This window comes from Ovis aries, chromosome 3 (assembly GCF_016772045.2).
Source record: "Ovis aries strain OAR_USU_Benz2616 breed Rambouillet chromosome 3, ARS-UI_Ramb_v3.0, whole genome shotgun sequence".
NCBI classification, from domain to species: domain Eukaryota; kingdom Metazoa; phylum Chordata; class Mammalia; order Artiodactyla; family Bovidae; genus Ovis; species Ovis aries.
Window position 1 is genome coordinate 118,943,459 of NC_056056.1, and position 22,111 is coordinate 118,965,569.

Here is a 22,111-nt window from a genome sequence, read left to right on the forward strand (position 1 = left end):
TGATGATCTATTAATGATATATCATTCCTGTTCCATAGAAATGTACTTTGTAGAGTTACACATCTATTATCTTATTTAATTACCTCAGTGATGCTGGAGTTGAACTTAGGCAGGGATTGTTACATCTGTTTTACTGGTGAGCAACTGAGAGGCAGAATGCTTAGGGAGAAAAGGCATGGTAAGTTGGTCAGATTTACAGTAAGGTAGATAGGGTGGTCTTGGTGGGTTAGTCCCTAAGCCAATCTCCTCTGGTCCTTGGACTCTCCCAGGCAACTGGAGTGGGTTGTCATTTCCTCTTCCAGGGGATCTTCCCAACCCAGACAGGGATCGAACTTGGGTCTCCTGCTTGCAGGCGATCTCCTGCGTTGCAGGTGTGTCCTTTACCAACTGAGCCACTGGAGGTCAGGACACGAGGAGCTGTCATGCTCGTCCTTACAGCGTTGTTGCAACCTCTCTGAGCTTCTAGGTGGCTGATCTGTATAACAAGCACAGCAATAGCACTGTGTGGGACCAAGTGTGTATAGCGCCCTTAGCCCAGAGATTGGCCCATATTACATGTTTACTTACTACTGCTAATAAGAAATGGGAGAGTCCAGTAATTTACTTTAGTGGACCTAGATCTAATTGGTAACAGAAATAAAACTAAAAACTTAGGTTTGGGATCTTTTTGATTTAGGTTTCTGCATCAAATTTCCTTTTAGTGATACATATTTGGAATCTGCTGCTGCTACTTCTATGTCGCTTCTGTCATGTCCGACTCTGTGCGACCCCATAGACAGCAGCCCACCAGGCTGCCCCGTCCCTGGGGTTCTCCAGGCAAAAACACTGGAGTGGGTTGCCATTTCCTTCTCCAGTGCATGAAAGTGAAAAGTGAAAGTGAAGTCTCTCAGTCGTGTCTGACTCTTAGCAACCCCATGGACTGCAGCCTTCCAGGCTCCTCCATCCATGGGATTTTCCAGGCAAGAGTACTGGAGTGGGGTGCCGTAACCTGGGGCTATTAAATGGCAGGAACCCATTTAATGATGACAGGATTCATTGTGAGATAAAGTAGCTTATGAGATTGGATTGTAAAAGAACAAAAGGGAGAATTTTTTTTTTTTAATCACTTCTCTTCCTCCCCACCCCCACTGGAGTTGTTTAGAATTCTCGCCTTTTCTAAAGGTTCTTCATCTTTTAGAGCTGAACCAGACTCAAATGATTATAGTTATGATGGAGGCAAGCTGTAAGAGATGCTTTGGCTCAATTATATTCTGACTATGAAATCAGAAACAACTCCATATATTTTGCTATCAATCTATGTGTAACGGTTGAACGGCTACATGGGCTAAGAGATCAGCCAAATGTGAGGAATTTCTTATGAGCCTTTACTGAATTGGTGTGTCTTTTATACAAATGGGCTTCCCTGGTTGCTCAGATGGTAAAGAATCTACCTGCAATGCAGGAGACCTGGAATCGATCCCTGGGTCAGGAAGATCTGCTGGAGGAAGGCGTGGCTTACCCACTCTAGTATTCTTGCCTGGACAAAGGAGCCTGGCAGACTACAGTTCATGGGGCCACAAAGAGTCAGACACAACTGAGTGGCTAACACTGCATATAAACAGGGTCACTCTTTGTGGCATGCCAGTTATTATTCACTAACTCTTTCAGATTGACTGCTTTCAACAGTGTAATAGGCTTCTTAGAAAAAGGATCTGGTAAGATTTGAAGAAAGTCCCAAAGTCAGGTGTTTCCAAATTCTCCCTCCTTGTCCAGTCATTATATTTGCAAATACCTTCCTATCTTCATTTATTTATATAATCCTGTGGGTTAGTTAACCAGAAACTTCACAGAGAATACCTTGCTATCAGATAGGAACATGAAGTATATTTTTTGTTTTGTTTTGTTTGGATTAAGATGAAGTGAGAAACATTCTGAGCCTAGTTGGGAAATTAGAGTGAAGGCCTTTACAGAGAAGACTCAACTTCACAGACCATGGTTCTGATTGTTGTTGTTTTTAGTCGCTAAGTCCTATCTGACTCTTTGTGACCGATAGAACACAGTATGCCAGGCTCCTTTCTCCTCCACTATCTCCCAGAGTTTGCTCAAATTCATGTCCATTGAGTTGGTGATGCTATCTAGCCATCTCATCCTCTGCTGCCCACTTCTGCTTTTGCTGTCAGTCTTTTCCAGCATCAAGGTCTTTTCCAGTGTATTGGCCCTTCACATCAGGTGGCCAGAGTATTGGAGCTTCAGCATCAATCCTTCCAATGAATATTTCGGATTGATTTTCTTTAAGATTGACTTGTTTAATCTCCTTGCAGTCCAAGGGACTCTCAAGGGTCTTCTCCAGCACCACAGTTCAAAAGCATCAATTCTTTAGTGTTCAGCATTCTTTATGGTCCAACTCTTATATCCATACCTGACTACTGGAAAAACTGTACTTTTGACTATATGGACCTTTGCTAGCAAAGTGATGTCTCTGCTTTTTAATACACTGTCTAGGTTTGTCAATAGCTTTTATTCCAAAGAGCAAGCATCTTTTAATTTCATGGCTGCAGTCACCATTCATGGTAATTTTGGAGCCAAAGAAAATAAAATCTGTCACTGCTTCCACTTTTTTCCCTACTATTTGCCATGAAGTCTTGGGACTGGATGCCATTATCTTAGTTTTTTGAATGTTGAGTTTTAAGACCACTTTTCATTCTCCTCTTTCACTCTCATTAAGAGACTCTTTAGTTCCTCTTCGTTTTCTGCCATTAGAGTGGAGTCATCTGTATATTTGATGTTGTTGATCTTTCTCCTGGCAATCTTGATCCTAGCTTGTAATTCATCCAACCTGGCATTTGGCATGATGTACTCTGCATGTAAGTTAAGCAAGCAGGATGACAACATATAGCCTTGTACTCCTTTTCCAACTTGGAGCCAGCCAGTTGTTCCATGTGTGGTTCTAACTATAGCTTCTTGACCCACATAGAGGTATCTCAGGAGACAGGTAAGGTGGTCTGGTACTCCCATCTCTTTAAAAATTTTCCACAATTTGTTGTGATCCAAACAGTCAAAGGCTTTAGCATAATCAATGAAGCAGAGGTAGCTGTTTTTCTGGAATTCCCTTGCTTTCTCCATGATCCAGTGAATTTGATCTCTGGTTCTTCTGCTTCTTCAAAACCCAGCTTATACATCTAGAAGTTCTTGGTTCATGTACAACTAAACCAGTTTGAAGAATTTTGAGCATAACCTTGCTAGCACATGAAATGAGCACAGTTGTATGGTAGTTTAAACATTCATTGGTGTTATCCTTTGGTATTGGAATGAAAATGGACCTTTTCCAGTCCTGTGGCCACTACTGAGTTTTCCAAATTTCTTGACATAGTGAGCGCAGCGCTTTAACAGCATCATCTGTTAGGATTTGAAACAGCTCAGCTGGAATTCCGTCATCTCCACTAGCTTTGTTCATAATAATGCTTACTAAGGCCCACTTGATTTAACACTCCAGGATGTCTAACTCAAGGTGAGCGATCACACCATCATTATTATCTGGGTCTTTAGGACCTTTTTTGTATAGTTCTTCTATGTATCCTTGCCACTTCTTAATCTCTTCTGCTTCTCCTTGTTCCTTACTGTTTGTCTTTTATCATGCCCATCCTTGTATGAAATGTTCTCTTGATCACTCCAGTTTTATTTAAGAGATCGCTAGTCTTTCATATTCTATTGTTTTCCTCTATTTCTTTGCATTGTTCATTTAAGAAGGCCTTCTTATCTTTCCTTGCTATTCTCGGAACTCTGCATTCAGTTGGGTATGTCTTTCCCTTCGTCCCTTCTCTTCCTCTTCTCTTCCTTTCTCAGCTATTCGTAAAGCTTTCTCAAACAACCACTTTGTCTTCTTGCATTTATTTTCTTTGGGATGGTTTTGGTCACTGCCTCCTATAGTTACAAACCTCCGTCCCTAGTTCTTCACTCACTCGATCTACCAGATCTAATCCCTTGAATCTATTTATCACCTCCACTGTATGATCACAAGGGATTTGATTTAGATCGTACTTGAGTGGCCTAGTGGTTTTTCCTGAAGTGAAGTGAAAGTCACTCAGTTGTGCCCAACTCTTTGTGATCTCCTGGACTGTATAGTCCATGGAATTCTCCAGGCCAGAATACTGGTGTGGGTAGCCATTCCCTTCTCCAGGGGATCGTCCCAAGCCAGGGATCGAACCCAGGTCTCCCACATTGAGGGTGGACTCTTTACCCGCTGAGCCATGAGGGTAGTGGTTTTTCCTACTTTCTTCAATTTCAGCCTGAATTTTGCAGCAAGGAGCTCATGATCTGAGCCACAGTCATCTCCAGAATTTCTTTTTGCTGACTGTATAGAGCTTCTCTATCTTTGGCTGCAAAAAACAATATGATTTCTGTATTGACAATCTGGTGATGTCCTTTTGTATAGTTGTCTCTTGGGTTCTTGGAAAAGGTTGTATGCTTTGAACAACACATTCTCTTGATAAAACCCTATTAGACTTCCTCTGCTTCATTTTGTACTCCAGGGTCAAACTTGCCTGCTATTCTGGGTATCTCTAAACTTCCTATTTTTCCATCCCAAGCCCCTATGATGAAAAGGACATCTCTATTTGGTGTTAATTCTAAAAGATGTTATGTGTCTTCAAAGAAGTGGTCAATTTCACCTTCCTCGGCATCAGTGGCTGGGGCATAGACTCAGATTACTGAGGTTGAATGGTTTGCCTTGGAAACGAACCAGGATCATTCTGTTGTTTTTGAGGCTGCACCCCAGTACTGCATTCTGGACCCTTTTTTGGAGTGTAAGAGCTACTCCATTTATTCTGAGGGAGTCTTATCCACAGTAGTAAATATAATAGTCATCTAAATTAAATTCAACCATTCCTGTCCATTTAATTCACCCGTTTCTGTCCATTTTAGTTAACTGAGTGCTAACATGTTGATGTTCACTCTTGCCATCTCCTGCTTGACCATATCCAATTTCCCTGGATTCATGGACCTAACATTCCAGGTTTCTATGCAATTTTATTCTTTACTGCATCGGACTTTGCTTTCACCACCAGACACATCCACAACTGAGCATCATTTCTGCCTTGACTTCACTGCTTCGTTCTTCCTGGAGCTATTTGTAATTGTTCCAGCTCTTCCCCAGTAGCATATAGGACACCTTCTGACCTGTTGTTCAATCGCTCAGTCCTGTCCAACTTTTTGCAACCCCACAGACTGTAGCATGCAGGCTTCTCTGTCCTTCACTGTCTCCTGGAGTTTGCTCAAATTTTGATCTGGGAAGGGGCTTATCTCCCAGTGTTGTATCTTTTTGCCTTTCCTCGCTGTTTACAGGGTTCCAAGGCAAGAATACTGGAGTGGGTTCCCATTTCCTCCCCCAGGGGACCTTGTCTTTTCAGAACTTTTCACTGTGACCCATCCGTCTTGGGTGGCTCTGCACAGCGTGGCTCTTAGCTTCATTGAGTTATGCAAGCCCTTTTGCCAGCACACAGCTGTGATCCTTGAGAATTCTTATAGCAGACACTGAACTGTGGATGTGGGGGTGGCTTGCAGTCAAAGTCAGAATAGAGACTGCACATGGTAAAATGCGAAGGAATAATCCTAGATTTGTTAAAACCAAAAAACCTGCCCTGAACTGTATATATGGATATTACAATATGCACATAGATGTTATACTAATTAACAGTGCTATGATGACAGTGTTACCAAATCATTGGAGGACTAAATTTTATTTTTTCATTTTTAATACTTTTTCCCTTATAGGAATATACTGATTTTCAGTTGTATCTGAAGTAACCAAAGATAGAGAAACAAGAGAGATAATTGCATATTATAAAGTTGCTATAATTAGAATTACATAAACGTATGTAGTATATGTATTCTGGTATTGTATGAATCATAATCTTTAAATTATTTCTATTTTTTCCACTTAACATTTTAACCAGACCTTTGTTATCCACTTAACATTATGTTTCTTTCTGTAATAATCCAAGGTATAATTACCTTAGGAAATATAAATCCTTATAGGCTTATAAGTGCTGTGATTTCCTTGGATCATGTGAAGTGACTATCATGAAATCAGTATAAACCCAGGCTACAAAACTTGATCCCCTTACAATGTTTGTTAATGGAGAGAGTGAGAAAGCATTAACAAAACGAAACACATTCACGCTTATCTTAAGTTTCATGCAGTTACATGGCCCTTTTTTCCTTCTCCTTCTGCTTGCTTGCTTCTTTTTTACCGTTTTCGTTGAGATTAGAAATTTTAACATAACAATTCCTCATATTTTAAAATGACGCTTATTTAGCTTACATCTATGTGAACACTGTTTTTGGAACACATCTGAAGTCCAGGTGTTTCATAGTGGTTAAAACAAGGGCTTCAGAACCTAACAGACACAACTTTTATCTCTGTTAGCTTTTAAGTGACCCTTTCTCTAAGGCACAGTTTCCTTGTCAAGTACTAACTGGATGATAATCTTTGTTAGGAGGACTGAAAGAGTTCATATAGTTAGAAGTGTAAAAATAGGGCTAAAATCTGAAGGAAAACATTTATAAGGTACACTAGGCACTCCTATATTTATTTTCCTTTGCAGCTGATCTGGCTTATATAACTGGCAAGATTTCAACGTGTAACCCCTTTTTGTGGTATCATTCTGATTTCAAACAAGTTATTCAGAATTAGAGGAAGCAAAATTTAGAATTTATCATGATAGTTAAAGCATTTTTCAATGTTTCAATTTTGCAAGATCTTTACGTAGAACTTGGTATTGATACAGGGACTAAAGACATGTATTAAAGTTCTAAGGTAAATTACAACTAAAGGTGGAAATAAAAAGTGAGAGCCCTTGTTGATTTTGGTGGCTGTGTTCAGAGGATCAGTGTAACAGAAATAGTGGTATGACAGAGGATGAGATGGCTGGATGGTATCACTGACTCGATGGACGTGAGTCTGAGTGAACTCCGAGAGTTGGTGATGGACAGGGAGGCCTGGCGTGCTGTGATTCATGGGGTTGCAAAGAGTCGGACACGACTGAGTGACTGAACTGAACCCTGAAGAATGATTGCTTGTGTGAATGTTAAGTAGTTAAAACTTAAATATTAAGAGATTATTTCATCTTATTAGCTAATTTTTGAAAGAGCAATGCATGCCATAATCATAATATAAACAACTTTTTTATAATCAATGAATATAAATATCTTCCAGTTTTTAATTATCCTGGAAAAAATTGCTCAAATCTGCCTGCATTGATTTTTATAAAATATATCAAGCACTATGAAATTACAATAGTTGATACTTTAGAGTAAGTTTAAACTTACTCTGTGAACTTAGAACTGCTATATTTGAATGAGGTCTTTGAAAAAGTTTTGGAGTGATTCATTGTAGATCACTTAACATTTCCAGAAGGAGCTAACATTTGATTTTCCTCTTTAGAAGAACCTTTGCAAGATGGAAATATTTAATTGTTATTCTGCCTTTCAAATAACATAAACTGTGGCAGTTTGTGACCTTTGAGTAGCTTTCCTTGTGAATTAAGGTCATTTTTTAGTAAGTGGATATCTTTTAGGTGTAGTTAAATGCCAGTATGAAGGGCCCTTGAGATATAAGAGTTGTTCTTGATTCTTTGCTTCCTGATTTTGTTCTGAAGAAAAATTTTGTTTTCCTTTTGAAAATAAAATAACTTCACAGATGAGATTTCCTGAAACTTATCCAGTGATACCTTGAATCTTCGGTTCACCTTTCCTTAATATAATCATCATATATGCTTAGTCCTAAGAAATAAAGGCTTCTCTGGTAGCTCAGCTGGTAAATAATTTTCCAGAATTCTTACTCCTGGTTCAGTTCCTGGGTGGGGAAGATCCCCTGGAAAAGGGATAGGCTACCCACTCCAGTATTCTTGAAGTTCCCTGGTGGCTTAAGAATCTGCCTGCAATGCAAGAGACCTGGATTTGATCCCTGGATTGGGAAGATCCCTTGGAGAAGGGAATGTACAAGTCCATGGGGTCACAAAGAGTCAGACATGACTGAGCAACTTTCACTTTCCACTTTCCTAAGAAATAAGTCATGTGCTTGTTAAACAGTGCTTTTAAATCTCCATCACATATAAGGCACCTTTAGGGTACTTAGGAGTCCTTGATAAATGTACGTAATCTCCAGTATCTTTGAGCAACAAACATTTATTTACATAGATATAACTCTATTCTCTTTCCATTGCATTTTCTAGAAAATGTGACATTTAAAATCTCATTGCCAAAGAAATATGAAGTACTAAATATATTGTTTGGCATTAATTTTTCTGTGGTGTGGAAAATACATTATGAAAGATGGGTACCATGTAGCTAAAGTTTGTTGGTACCATGAGTACTAAAGTTTGTTGTCTCTGGAGTATTTTGTCCCTACCAATTCTGAGGGAATGACTCATTTGGATAATTAATTTTGGCTCCATTTTATACTTTAGTCCCTCAATTAAATATGTGCAAATATTGAGTACTATGACATGTGATTTGACTTTGTAGTTAGACTCAGTATTGAGATGGTGAGATTTTGACATCTGGAAACGGATTTGGTTTTCTCTTATCATTAACTTTGCAGTTTAAGGAGTTAACTTTAGTTTATACATCAATGAAATGGGTATAGTGATGGACCTCAAAGTTTATTATTATGTTATATAAATTCTGGACACTGGCAAGCATATAGTAAACTTTAAATAAGTGAAAGCACTATTATTTTTATCCCAGCATACATATGTTTTTATTTCTTTACCACCTCTCCTTCTCCCTTTACCCTTTCCTCCTCATTTTGTCCACCTAGGTTTGCAGTTGTTCAAACTAAGCCCATGAGATCAAACGGTAGTCCCTCAACAAGAGCAGCTTCTTACAGTATTCACATTGTCAAACAACAGGAATAAAATTAGTACTCTAAATATTTTGAAATGCTGTTGGGAAAAACTTTCAAAAATTACATGAAGTTTTTAGCATAAACTAAATACAGTTTTTTAAAATTTCAAATAAGTACTTTATTATCTCCAGTGTTTTAATGTGAGAATTGAATTCATCTGGGCACCCTGTCTATTAAAATACAGACTTTGAAAAACTGGACACTTTACTTTTTTGGACTTTAATCACAATTTCTTGTAAGAATTCCAGGGATTTTATTCCAATAAAACTGAAGGGTTTTAAAGATTTCTGCATGAACTGAATGAATTAGTAACATATATGAGCTTAAAAATGTAAAATGACATTAAATATTTGTAAAAATATAAGATCTTTATGTTCTGTTGGTCCCAAATAAAATTTACCAAGTGCAAATTTGAAGGTAACCTCAAGCATCCATTTTGAATCATCGTAACATCAACACAAGAAAAAGTTTAATGAATGTTAAAACCCTTTATTCCTTAAATAGCATATAGGATAACTCCATCCCTATTTTAAAAGAATGTGTGGCATGACCTTAATTTTCCTTTTCCCCTTTTCTCTTACCCTCACCTCCCTTCTGTCCCCCTTTTCTTCTCCCAGCTGCAGAAGTTAGATCAATTACATTCCTTAGTTCCTGGCTAGTTTTCAGGATGATCCCTACAAATTTCTCTTTTATTCATGTATTATTCCCTTTTACCTCTGTTCCTAGCTTAAATATCCCTTTGCATCATAGGCAACTGTCCTAATGTAATTGATTTCTGTCCTTAGATTTATAATGTATCCTTGTAAAGTATATAATGATACTTTGGATAGGAATGAGTTTTTAATATTTTTAAGTAATGTTGTGACAGAATGCATTAGGTATTTTAAATATTGTTTGGCTTTTCAAGGTCTATTCTTCTTAAAATATTTACACAGAACTTGTTGATTCTCACTGCTGTATAGTAATCCATAAAGTTTCACATGATACTCCCATGATGGATAAGTTGATTACTTTCTACTATCAGCCAACACTAAGAGACTTGTATTAAACATCCTCTTAAATGTCTTTCCAAACCAGAAACTCCGGTTCGATCCGTGGATTGGGAAGATCCCCTGGGGAAGGGAATGGCAACCCACTCCAGTATTCTTGCCTAGAGAACCCCATGGACAAAGTAGTCTCATGGGCTATAGCCATGGGGTTGCAAAGGAGTCAGACACGATTTAGCAACTAAACAACAACAAGCCTTGGATTGAAATCTCTGCTTTTGTACTTCTGTATTAACTTGGCAAGTTCTTGAGTGTCTCTGAGTCTGTTTCCTTATTCATGCAGTGGACAGGGTTTTAATATACAGTACTATGTTGAGAGCTCAGTGAGACAATATTTTTCAAGTATATGTTGTGGTATGTGGCATGATTGGGTACTGCATAATGGTAAGTATATGCTTCTCCTCTGTTCTCCATCAGAAGCCAAAGAAGGTATATGACTTTCCAAATATGAAAGATTATTATTCTCTGTAGATATTACTAAGTATGTAAAGTGCATTATATTTGATCCTGTTTTTGTAAGCAGTGCTTGACACTGTAAATTGTGCAGAGCATCCATTACAGTGATATTAATGATAATAGCAAATGTTTATTGAGTGTTTGCCACATGGCTGGCACTATCTTAAACACTCTCCATATACTAACTCATTTAGTCCTTGTCAAAAAACCCAGGAGATATTATTTTCTCCCATGTTGCAGATTAGTAAATGAAGGCACAGTGTGTTAAATTACAGGGTACACAAGCAAATTTGGGATCAAACGATTCTATGCATTTTTATGTGTTAAAAATTGGTATCTCAAACCCCTCCATTCTCCATATAGAACTAGGAATTCTCCAGATAAATAGATCTTGACACACATGAGCCTTCTCATCCTCATCTTCTAGTTGGGAGGGACTCTGGTTTAAGGGCCCAGCAACCCATCTCCTTGTGGGAAGGAAAAAGGACAAAGGAAGCATCCAAGTTTGAGGGATAGGTCTGCTTGAGCGCTTTGCTTTGTGGGCAGCTGGTGATGGGGTATCTTATAATATTGAGAAATCATGATTGTTTGGAGTGAAAAATAAAGGGTATAGTGAAAATGTAAATTTTTAAGTGTGATTATGTGTGAAAACACAAACTTACTGATTTTCCCACTTGTGAATTTATTAGCAGGAAAGATATAAAAGCATTATATCTGAGTAAAACATATATACTTAACTATTTTAAGGAGCATAATGTTTTGCTGATATATCTGATGATTATTAAGCCTCTTTATATCTTTGATCTTAGTTATCTTCTTTTTGATTCCCAATTCTTCTGTTATTTATCAGTGTTTTTGTTTTTGAATGAAACCTTTGTTTATTTTAAGATCATTTCTTACAGTTTCTGGTTTAGTAGGTATACAACAATTTCAGTTCGTGAAGAACTCTACTGAAATTGGAAAGAGCTTCAAATCTGTAGATTATCTTAAGGTAACATCATTCTTGGCCTTATGATAAATTATATGTGTATATATTTGCTTTGAGACATAATCATCATCCTTTAGGCTTTCACATGTAACCCCTCAGTTTGAGTTTGAAGGAAATAAATCTTCTTTCTTAAAGATGTTCTATGAGATTTTTTTTCTCTCCTTGTGGTACTTCCTGACAGCTTGATAGTATATCATATATAATCAGAATGACACTAGTCTGAATACTTCTTTCTTTTTTTGGCAGCGTGGGGTAACCTTGGAAATGTTCTCAAGAGTCAGAGCAAAATTTCTGAAGCTGAAAGCGCCTATAGAAATGCTTTGTATTACCGAAGCAACATGGCTGACATGCTTTATAATTTGTGAGTATGCGTTGCTTTCCCTGGTTTGGTATCTTTGAAACATGTGATGAGCAAGGCTATTGCTTTCACTGCTGGAAATGGATATGATGATAGCTAATATCCTGAAAGTCTTTTCATGAATCATGCTTCTGAGGTGAGCAAATAGATGGTATTTGTATTACAACTCTTTGTTTTGGGTCACATCACTGATATTCATGTGTATTGACATAATATGGCTGAAATTTTTGAAGTAGTATGCCATATAACATACAAAAAGTGTTTAACTGCTTTTAGTTTAGTTTTTTTTTTTTAAGTTTGTACCTTAGAACTTGGGTTCATAAAATAAGACTGCTATGCATGATGCTCTATATAATTGATATCTTGATTTTTTAATGGTAGATTTTATCCTCTGTTAAAGAATCGCTGCTGTCAAAGTATGTATAGAAAGTATGTACTGAAACTGGGAAGTTAATAAGATAATATTTTTCTTTTTCCACCCTGTCCTCCAAAAGTAGTGATGATTAGTTTGGAATAATGGGATAATTTGGAATGCCTGTGTATGTTAGGTTAGAAAAATCACTGGAGGAAAATGCTCTTCTGTTCTTTGAATGGAAAGTCGAGGAGGTGCAGTTAGATGTGAGTGGATAAATGCAAGTTAAACTGAAATCCTTTGCTGTCTCTTGCATTGGATACTTCTTTGTTTATAAGTAATAGAACCTTAGTCTAAACTTGCTTAAACACAAAAGAGAATTTATTAGCCCCCATAATTTAAAATTTCCTGGGGTTGACTAGATGAAGGCATAAATAGACCCAGGTGCTTTATTATGTTTTGAGTATTTGTCTCTATTTTGTATTTTTGGTTTCCTCAGGGTTCACTGCTTTTTCTGGTACTCTGTCTATGTTAATGAGATGACTCCTACACCTCTATGCATATAGAGGGTTCTCAGGCTATGAAGGAGCTGTCTTGATGTGTCTATTAATCCTGAAAATGGTCCTGAATAATCTTCCTAAGGTCATGCATTCTTGAAACAGATCTCCATTGACAGTGCCTCCAGGATTGGAATAGAAGGGCGGAGGACCATTCACTGTAGAAAGGGAACAGGCGTCATAAGATGTCTACTGCTTGTGTTTAATGACTGCAATGCAATATCCATAGTATTAAATTAATTTTTCAACTTCATTTTTAATATGGCTAAATCTCAAGCACATACATTTTTTAAAATATTCAGGAAGAGGAAAAACAAACCAAAATCAAGATATTTTCAGGGAAAGCAGACACAATGAGCTCAGTTTAACTTCCTATTTGTACGTTTACCTTGGCTTTAACCTCCCAGACTTTAAACCTGGGGTCTCAGTCTTTTGGCCTGAAATCTACATTAGATCAATGTGTGTTTTGTGTTGACCTGCAGAGTTCAATTTTCTCTTTTTAACTTGTGCCTTCAGGTGGAGCACTCCCTCTCCAGTTTATACAGCCCCTGATATTTACGAGATCTTTGATGTTTTATACTTCATCATATACATAATAAATATGTGTGTGTGTGTATAACCATCATTTCCTTGAAATAATTTGAGATTGCATCTTTTTCTTTTCTTGAATGAATATATCTAGATTCTCTAGCGAAGCTACCCCCCCCATGTCTTCTTTATCTAAATAATATGATGATACCATATTACTGATTCATAGTTTCAGTTCAGTTCAGTTGCTCAATCGTGTCCGATTCTTTGTGACTCCATGAACCGCAGCATGCCAGGCCTCCCTGTCCATCACCAACTCCCAGAGTTCGCTCAGACTCATGTCCATTGGGTAGGTGATGCCATCCAGCCATCTCGTCCTCTGTCATTCCCTTTTCCTCCTGCCCTCAGTCTTTCCCAGCATCAGGATCTTTTCAAACGTGTCAGCTCTGGTGGCCAAAATATTAGAGTTTCAGCTTCAACATCAGTCCTTCCAATGAACACCCAGGATTGGTTTCTTTTAGGATGGACTGGTTGGATCTCCTTATAGTCCAAGTGACGTTCACGAGTCTTCTCCAACACCAAGTTCAAAAGCATCAGTTCTTCAGTGCTCAGCTTTCTTTATAGTCCAACTCTCACATGCATACATGACTACTGGAAAAACCATAGCCTTGACTAGATGGACCTTTGTTGACAAAGTAATGTCTCTGCTTTTTAATATGCTGTCTAGGTTGGTCTTAACTTTCCTTCCAAGGAGTAAGCATCTTTTAATTTCATAGTTTATTATTCATAATAAATAATAAATTATAATTTCATACTTTATTATTTCATGAAATATACAAATGTTTGTTTAATTTTGCCTCTGAAAATAATATTGTCAGAGGAACCTTCTGGGGTCACATATGGCCTCTTTGCTTCTTGTGCCTATTTTCTATACATTTTCGGGAGGAAAAGCTGGACAACTAGCATCTCGTCTTTTCTCATCTGCAGCCATTGGTTAAAAAGTTAACTATCTTTTGATGATGTTTGTTGGGCAAGGGTTGAAAGAAAAAGAAAATGTCTACCCACACTTATTCTTTGAGAAATTTACTCAATTAGATGAATATACTTCAGATATAATTTAAGAACTGCATTTTATAGCTCACTCTGTGGATACATATATAAACTGTGAAAACACATAGATAAACCTCCCTGAACCCTAATGAAAATTGCTGCTGGAGGAGTGGTTGTTAATAAGATTGGGTCCCTCCACCTCACCATTTGTAGGAAATGAGATATGGCATAAATAGTGTCAAAGTAATGTTTTTAATATGGCAAGTTTCTTTAACAACACTTAACTGTTACCTCAGATGAACAGGTAATTCCACAAGAAAAGGTGGCAGTGATTTTTGATGTATTGTGTTATATAACCCATGTGGTTCACAGAATTCTGCTACATAATTATGTTTCAAAATAGGTGAATCCTTCAATGATTTTAATTAAATAGTAATAAAATACACTGATAGATGTTTTGTAACCCATAATATCATAAATATGCTTGGTATCATGTATACCTAGGAGCAATCTTTTTTTTTTTTTTTCTGTTTTTTTATGTAGTTAAGCAGGGTTTTCTCATGGACAATTTAAGGACTATTTCACAAATAAAAAAAACATTTTTTGAGATATATATGCTATATCACGTAACTTTCTCTAATATACAGAAATTATTCCTTGGTTCTATTGCAAATCCTGAAAGTAAAGGAGTTTGCTTTGCTCACTTTAGCCCAATAACATTCCTTTGTGGTAGCAGCAGTTGTTAATCACATTTCATATTATCAGTTAAGTCTCTTAAAGATGCTTTATGACCAAAACCTGAAACTAATGAAGCTGTTATAGTAGTTAACATGAAATGCTCGTATTTATCGATGCATTTTATAGTATTATTTATTCATTTTTGTGCTGGGTCTTCATTGCTGCACAGGCTTTTCTCTGGTTGAGGCGAGTGAGGACTACTCTCCAGTTGCAAAGCCAGGGCTTCTCCTTGCAGTGGCTTCTCTTGTTGGGGAGCATGGGCTCTAGGTCTCACGGGCTTCAATAGTTATGGCTTCTGGACTCTAGAGCACCGGCTCAGTAGTTGTGGTGCACAGGCTTAGTTGCTCTGAGATATATGGGATCCTCCCAGACGAGGAATCAAGCCTCTGTCTCTTGCCTTGCAAGGCAGATTCTCTACCACTGAGATTCTCTATCACTGAGCCATAAAAGCTGTTGAGAATCATAAGCTCCTATTAGGTCCTCTACTTTGCTTTAAACAAGTAACCTAGATTTTTTAAAAACCATATTCAGTGTTCATAAATCTATCTCCTTTGTAAATTGTAGAAAAAATCATATTGCTGGAAATTTTTATTTGGAATATAACTTGGAAACACACTTCATTTTGTAACTTCAAAACAATAATTCCTAAAGACAGGTATGCCACCACTGACCAGACTCAGGATGATTCTAAGAAGCCAGAGATAGTCTTTAAATTAATTCCTATAGTTTTATTTTTATGTTTATATTTAAAAAATATAACTAGCACAACCAAATACTGTTCTAGGAGAGAAAAGAGAAAAAAAGAATGATTTGGAAAACTATTAAGTAAGAAATAGTACAAATGATAAATGGTTATATCTCAAGTTTAGGAAGCATTGCATTAAAAGATTTTAAAGCTTTGAGGACTTCTTTTATACAAGATTAATTAATACCAAGTTATATCCAAGCAGTGCATATGTATAGCTATCAGTTCAGTCACTCATTTGTCTCCAACACTTTGGAGCCCCCATGGACTGCAGCACACCAGGCCTCCCTGTCCATCCCAACTCCTGGAGCTTACTCAAACTCATGTCCATTGAGTCGCTGATGCCATACAACCATCTCATCCTCTGTCATCCCCTTCTCCTCCCGCCTTCAATCTTTCCCAGCATCAGGGTCTTTTAAGATGAGTCAGTTCTTTGCATCACATTTCCACTTCAGCATCTGTCCTTTCAATGAATATTGAGGTTTGATTTCCTTCGGAATGGACTGGTAGGATCTCCTTGTAGTCCAAGGGACTCTCAAGAGTCTTCTCCAACACCACAGTTCAAAACCATCAATTCTTCAGCATTCAGTTTTCTTTATAATGCAGCTCTCATGATAGAATAATTTTAAATTTTTTCTTTGGGAATAGTTACTTGAATTATATTTGTGTCCTAACTACTCTTGTTAGTTGCTTATATATGTTATGACAGTTTATCTTCACTTGATGTCTGCACAAAAAAGAAAATGAAACTCAGATAATTTGTGTAAGATTGCACACACAGTAGAGGGGCCAATATTTGAACTTAAGATGTTCTGACGCTACAAAGCTGCAACAATAGTATTTCTACCCAAGCTGGCAAAAATAAACCAAGATTTTGAGGGGAAAAAAAAATCTCAGTATACAACTTTCAAATTCAAGAAAATAGTTACTTCAAAACACCTTTCATGTAGAAATAAAATACTGGGAATTACATCTAACAAAAAGTATAAGTTAAATTTTTTATGATAGTTCCTTAGTTTATTAAACTCAGGCTTTACTATTTTGTGAAAAACATCATGGTTTTGTACATCTGAGCTAAGTTGCCTTTGAGAAAGTACTATAGACACTGTTTTTAATTGCCTAAACATTATCACATTTTAATATCACTTCAATCCATGTTACAGATTATAGTCATATAATGTGAAATTTAAAACAGTACTTAGTTGTACCTTTTTGTGTTGAGGTATAATTTACATGTAAGATTTTCTTAGTTTCAGATGTACAATGATTCAGTATTTATTTATATTGCAAAATGACTACTATAGGAAATTGAGTTAACATCTGTCACCGTACACTGTTACAAATTTTTTTTTCCTGTGATGAGAACTTTTATTTAGCATCTCTCTCTTAGCAACTTTTACATATATGATGTAATGTTATTAACTAGTCACTTTGCCATGTGTTCATTGTGTCTCTAGGACTTACTTATCTTATAACTCACATTTACACCTTTTGACCCCCTTAACCATTTTGCCTACTTCTAACAATTCTACTGTTAATAGCAATAGATGTATTACATTTATTGCATAGCATGTATTTAGTCTTTTATTCATATTGTCAAATTTACTAAAATTCAGCAGTTCCCACAAGTTGTTTTAAGGCCAGTTTAACAGATCTGCCTTACGATACTCATTAATCTTTTCAGGTATAATAAATTTTCAGGGATAAGTCAGATGGACCATTGCTCAGTGATTTACACTGTCAGATCTTATAAATGCACAGCCGACTTTCAACCTTTTAACTACACTGCCCACTGCTATCAGAAATATAATTGATTTCTCGTCTGAAAAATACTCAGTGTTCTTTCATTGTTATGGATTTATCCCAGCCAGTCTCTTCCAATTGCTACCTAAACAGGGAATTCAATAGAACACTGAATATTTCATTAGACACCAGATTTCAGAATGCAGATAATAAACTTAATGTGTTTTAATGAATTTTTTGATTATCTTACATAACAGAGGGGATTATTTCTGTGCATAATAGAGATTTTGCCACCATAAATTAGCTGTCATTTTTATTCTATAAAAATGCAAGTAATCATCTAATCTGAAAAGCTAGGAAAGGAGTAATACAATAAACTAATAAATTTAAGAGAACTAAAAATAGAAAATGCTAATAAAGTAGAATGTGGAGAAACAATGGGAAGTAATGAATAAGTGTAAGAGCTTATTCTATTAAAGGATCAACAATTTATGGCAAAGATCATGGACAAAATGCAAAATCTCAAATATGCAATGTTGAGAATGAGAATGGGCCTGGATTCAGATATATGGAAGCTTAAAATAACAATATTAGTTATATATATTAAAATCTTAGTAATATGGATACTGTTCTGGGAGAATATAAATGATTAACATTAGCCCAAGAAGAAGTAGACAATCTGAATCAAAACCTTGGAAGAATTTTCTCCCCCAAGAAATCAAGGCATTTCATGAGTAAGTTCTATCAGATCTTTAATCAAACAGTATTTGTTGCACTAGTTAGACTTCTCAGTTATTTTTGTGAAACTAGATAAAATGGATAGTAAAAAGTCTGATGTAATTAAAAACCAAAAAACAGAAGAGAATAATGACAACGAAACTCAAAAACAGAAAGCAAACAAGCAAGAACAAATAACAAAATCACAACAGGCTACTTAGACTTATGAATATACATGTAAATGGCAACCTACTCCAGTATTCTTGCCCGGAAAATTCCATGGACAGAGGAGCCTGGTAGGCTGTAGTCCATGGGGTTGCAAAGAGTCAGTCATGACTGAGCACATCAGTACAATATACATGTAAACATACCTTAAAATTAACATATGGATGCAGTGGCATATTAAAGATTATAACACCACTTTCACATGGGGTTTATTGTACGATTTATGGTGGAGTATTCAATACCACAATTCAATTGCTATGCTCTTTAAATTTAAAAAGTCAGAAGAGGCAAAAAATTATGATCATCTCTAGAAGTGCTAGGAAAGCTTTTGATCAACATCTGCCTCAGTGAACAAGAGATAGACTAGGAATAAATAAATACTTCTGCAACATAATGATTATCTGTTTAAAGTTATAGAAATACCATATTTTATATTGAAATACAGTGGTCATTATGATTCAAATTCAGCTTCTTGAGGTAGTGGCAGTTTCTTATTGATCATTATATCTCTCCATATCTACAGAAGTTCGAACTGTATTTGTTGATTTTACAAATGATTTATGAAATTCATATCAGAGCAGAGGAGGTTACATTTATTACTAGAAGCGATACGGTTAGCAATGGATATTGGATAGCCACATTTGTGGTTCTTTCAATGATTGTTTTGATCATTGTCGCTGAACAATTCTGGACAACAAGAGCCTTCTTGAATAAGGTATCTAGAGTTGTATTTTCTTCAAGTTTCAGAAACAAATACATTTATGTTAGGGTTGATTCCTGTGTTAGTTTCCCAGGGCTACCATAATGAAGTACTGCAAATTAAGTGGTTTAAAATAATAGAAATTTATTGTGGCCCAGTTCTGGAGGCTAGCAGTACAAAGTGAAGGTGTCCACAGGGCATGGTCCCTCTGAAGCCATTAGGGGAATCCTTCCTTCCCTCTTTCCTGGGATTTGCTAGGATTCTTTGGAGTTGCTTGGCCCACAGCTGCATGACTCCAGTCTCTGCCTTTGTTGTCACATGACAATCTCCCTGTGTGACTTTGCCTTTGCATCCACTCATAAGGATCCCAGGCAGATTAGGGGCTCACTCTTGTTATCACATCTCATCTGCAGTGACCCTTTCTCCAAATAAGGTATTGAAAGTTACAACTTCAACACATCGTTTTTAGGAGAGATATAATTCAACCCATAATAGCTGCCTGTTGGGAGCTTTATTTTGAGGCAGAGTGATAGATTCTATTCCCAGTGTCAAGCACAATGCCAAGCACATGAGTTTTTAATGGGAGAGAGGGGTTAAGGGAAAGACTCCTTAACAAATCTAAAAATTTACATAGAACACATTTATATATCTCATGATGCCAAGAGCTCTGTCTTCAGAGGAATTAATTTAGGAGGATAGAGCAATGAGGGAAATGTCGAGTGCAGAGTTGTCACCATAGATACTGTTCTAATGAGAGATTGTTTGTTTGTTCAGGGTCAGGTTTTGAGGGCCCTTGAGAGGTTAGAAAGATAAGAGATTACAAAACGAAAGTGGTGAGACTACCTGATAATGGGGTTGAGCCATTCCTTGAATCCTCATTGAAAATAAGGCGTGAGAAGGCTATGAAAGTGAGATGTGTAGACATGAGGGGGGGAGTAAAGTGAAAAAGTGAAAGTTGCTAAGTCATGTCTCCTTGCAACCTCACGGATTATACAGTCCATGGGATTCTCCAGGCCAGAATACTGGAGTGGGTAGCTGTTCCCTTCTCCAGGGGATCTTCCCAATCCAGGGATTGAACCCAGGTCTCCCGCATTGCAGGCGGATTCTTTACCAGCTGATTGACTAGGGAAGCCCAAGAATACTGGAGTGGGTAGCCTGTCCCTTCTCCAGGGACCTTCCTGAGCCAGGCATTGGACCAGGGGCTCCTGCATTGCAGGACAATTCTTTACCAGCTGAGCTATGCTGGTGGGACTACCTGATAATGGGGCTGAGCCATTCCATGAATCCTCACTGAAAATAAGGCATGAGAAGCCTATGAAGTGAGATCTGTAGAAATGAGGGGGGACATAACACTTGGCCAAATGGCTAGAGTTCAGGACAAGGTTTCCTGCCAATTTCCATGGATATGTGCATGTAAGGAATGGAGGGGGGTTGCGCAGAAGATACCAGGGAAGTCAACAGGTCTCTCAAAACAGAGAATTCAAGAGGCTATCAAACAGGAATGCCAGGAAGCGCTTGCCATATCTAGTATCAGATGAATGGGGCTGAGAGACTTTGGTCATATTCCAGTGGCTTGGAGTCATCAGAGCTCTGGATACATGACTCGTCAGGCTCTTTAGTGATTCCTGGAAGAAGGTGAAACAGCTTGCAGGTACCTACCTACTTGTTCACATGGCAAGAACAAAACCTAACACTTATTATATACTTTGATTTTGTTTTAATTGATCATTTTACCACTTCGTTTGTACTTGAATACAGTACTGTTGTAGAACACCGGAACACTACTGAAAAATATGAGTAAAATATAAAAGTTATTATTGCATTCCTTACACATCTTATCCCCTCCTCTAATACATACCTTTTTACTTTTTTCTATATGTAGTTATAACATGTAGTTATACAAGCATAGTTTTAACTTCTCCCCTGCGTATGTGCATAACCAGTGATTTTTTACTCCTGAGTGTATGTACACATATGTCATAATTTTCATTACTACCTCTGATTATATTGTTTCAATTGGGTCTATTACATAGACAGCATGAATAAATGTCCAGTAGGATGGTTTCAAGACTGTGTTGCTTGATTCATTTCCCCTAATTACCCGTGGGGTTTGTTTTGTTTATTAACTGTTAGTAATTTTTCTAGAAATTAATTATTTAGGTTTCTTACCTAGTTCTTTTTTTTTTAACATCAAAAACATTTTGTATTGGAGTATAGCTGATTAAAAATGTTGTGGTAGTTTAAGGTGAATAACAAGGGGCTCAAGCATACCGAATTCTCAGCCATTTTACCTGATTCTTTACTGAGATGTTTTTCTTGTTGATTTATAAGACTTAAGGTAAAAATAGGCCCCTCTGCTGCACTTATATGTATAACACAAACATTTGTTCTGCAGGTATTTTCTGCTAGTTTTTGCTTGTATTTTTAATTTTCTTATGATACTCTATTATAGATAACTTGAGTCTATATATATATATATATAAAATCCATAGACCCTTTTCTTTAAGCTTCTGCATTTATTTTAAAAAGTTATTGTCCATTTTTAAAATGTTTTTAGAATTATTTTTTTCTTCAGCTACTTAGTCTACCCTGAATATATGTTTTGTATTAAGGTGATTTTTTGCCCCCAAAATGAAACATAATGTCCCCGTAGTAATTTATTAACTGCTTCTCACATAGGCTAAATTATATGTAAACAAAAGGTTGTTATGGGCTTTATTTTGGTCTTTTGATAACCTACACCAAGAACAAATTGTTTTATTTAATATAACTTCTGGTATATTTTACATTTTAAAATATAAGTTTCCCATTCTTGTTATTTATTTTCAAGCACTTCTTGATTATTCTTCTGTGTTTTGTTTTTAATATGAACTTAACACAGCCTTGTTAAATTGTATTAGAAAAGTCCATTTGGGCTTTTATTTGATTTTTCAGTGACTATATGTTCAAGGGAGGTAAACCGACATTGTTCTACTCTTGAAATATCCCTTCCAGATAAATGTATTTCTGTATTTATTTCAAATT

General features: G+C 36.7%; 1 protein-coding gene across 1 annotated transcript in view; it reads left to right on the top strand.

The window, feature by feature from the left end:
* Positions 1–22,111, top strand: part of TMTC2 (transmembrane O-mannosyltransferase targeting cadherins 2) — a 435,678-nt gene that overhangs the window by 228,452 nt on the left and 185,115 nt on the right. Inside the window, exon 4 of the mRNA XM_004006230.6 lies at positions 11,621–11,735. Within this exon, the coding sequence (XP_004006279.2) occupies positions 11,621–11,735 (115 nt within the window). The remainder of the gene's footprint in view (positions 1–11,620; positions 11,736–22,111) is intronic.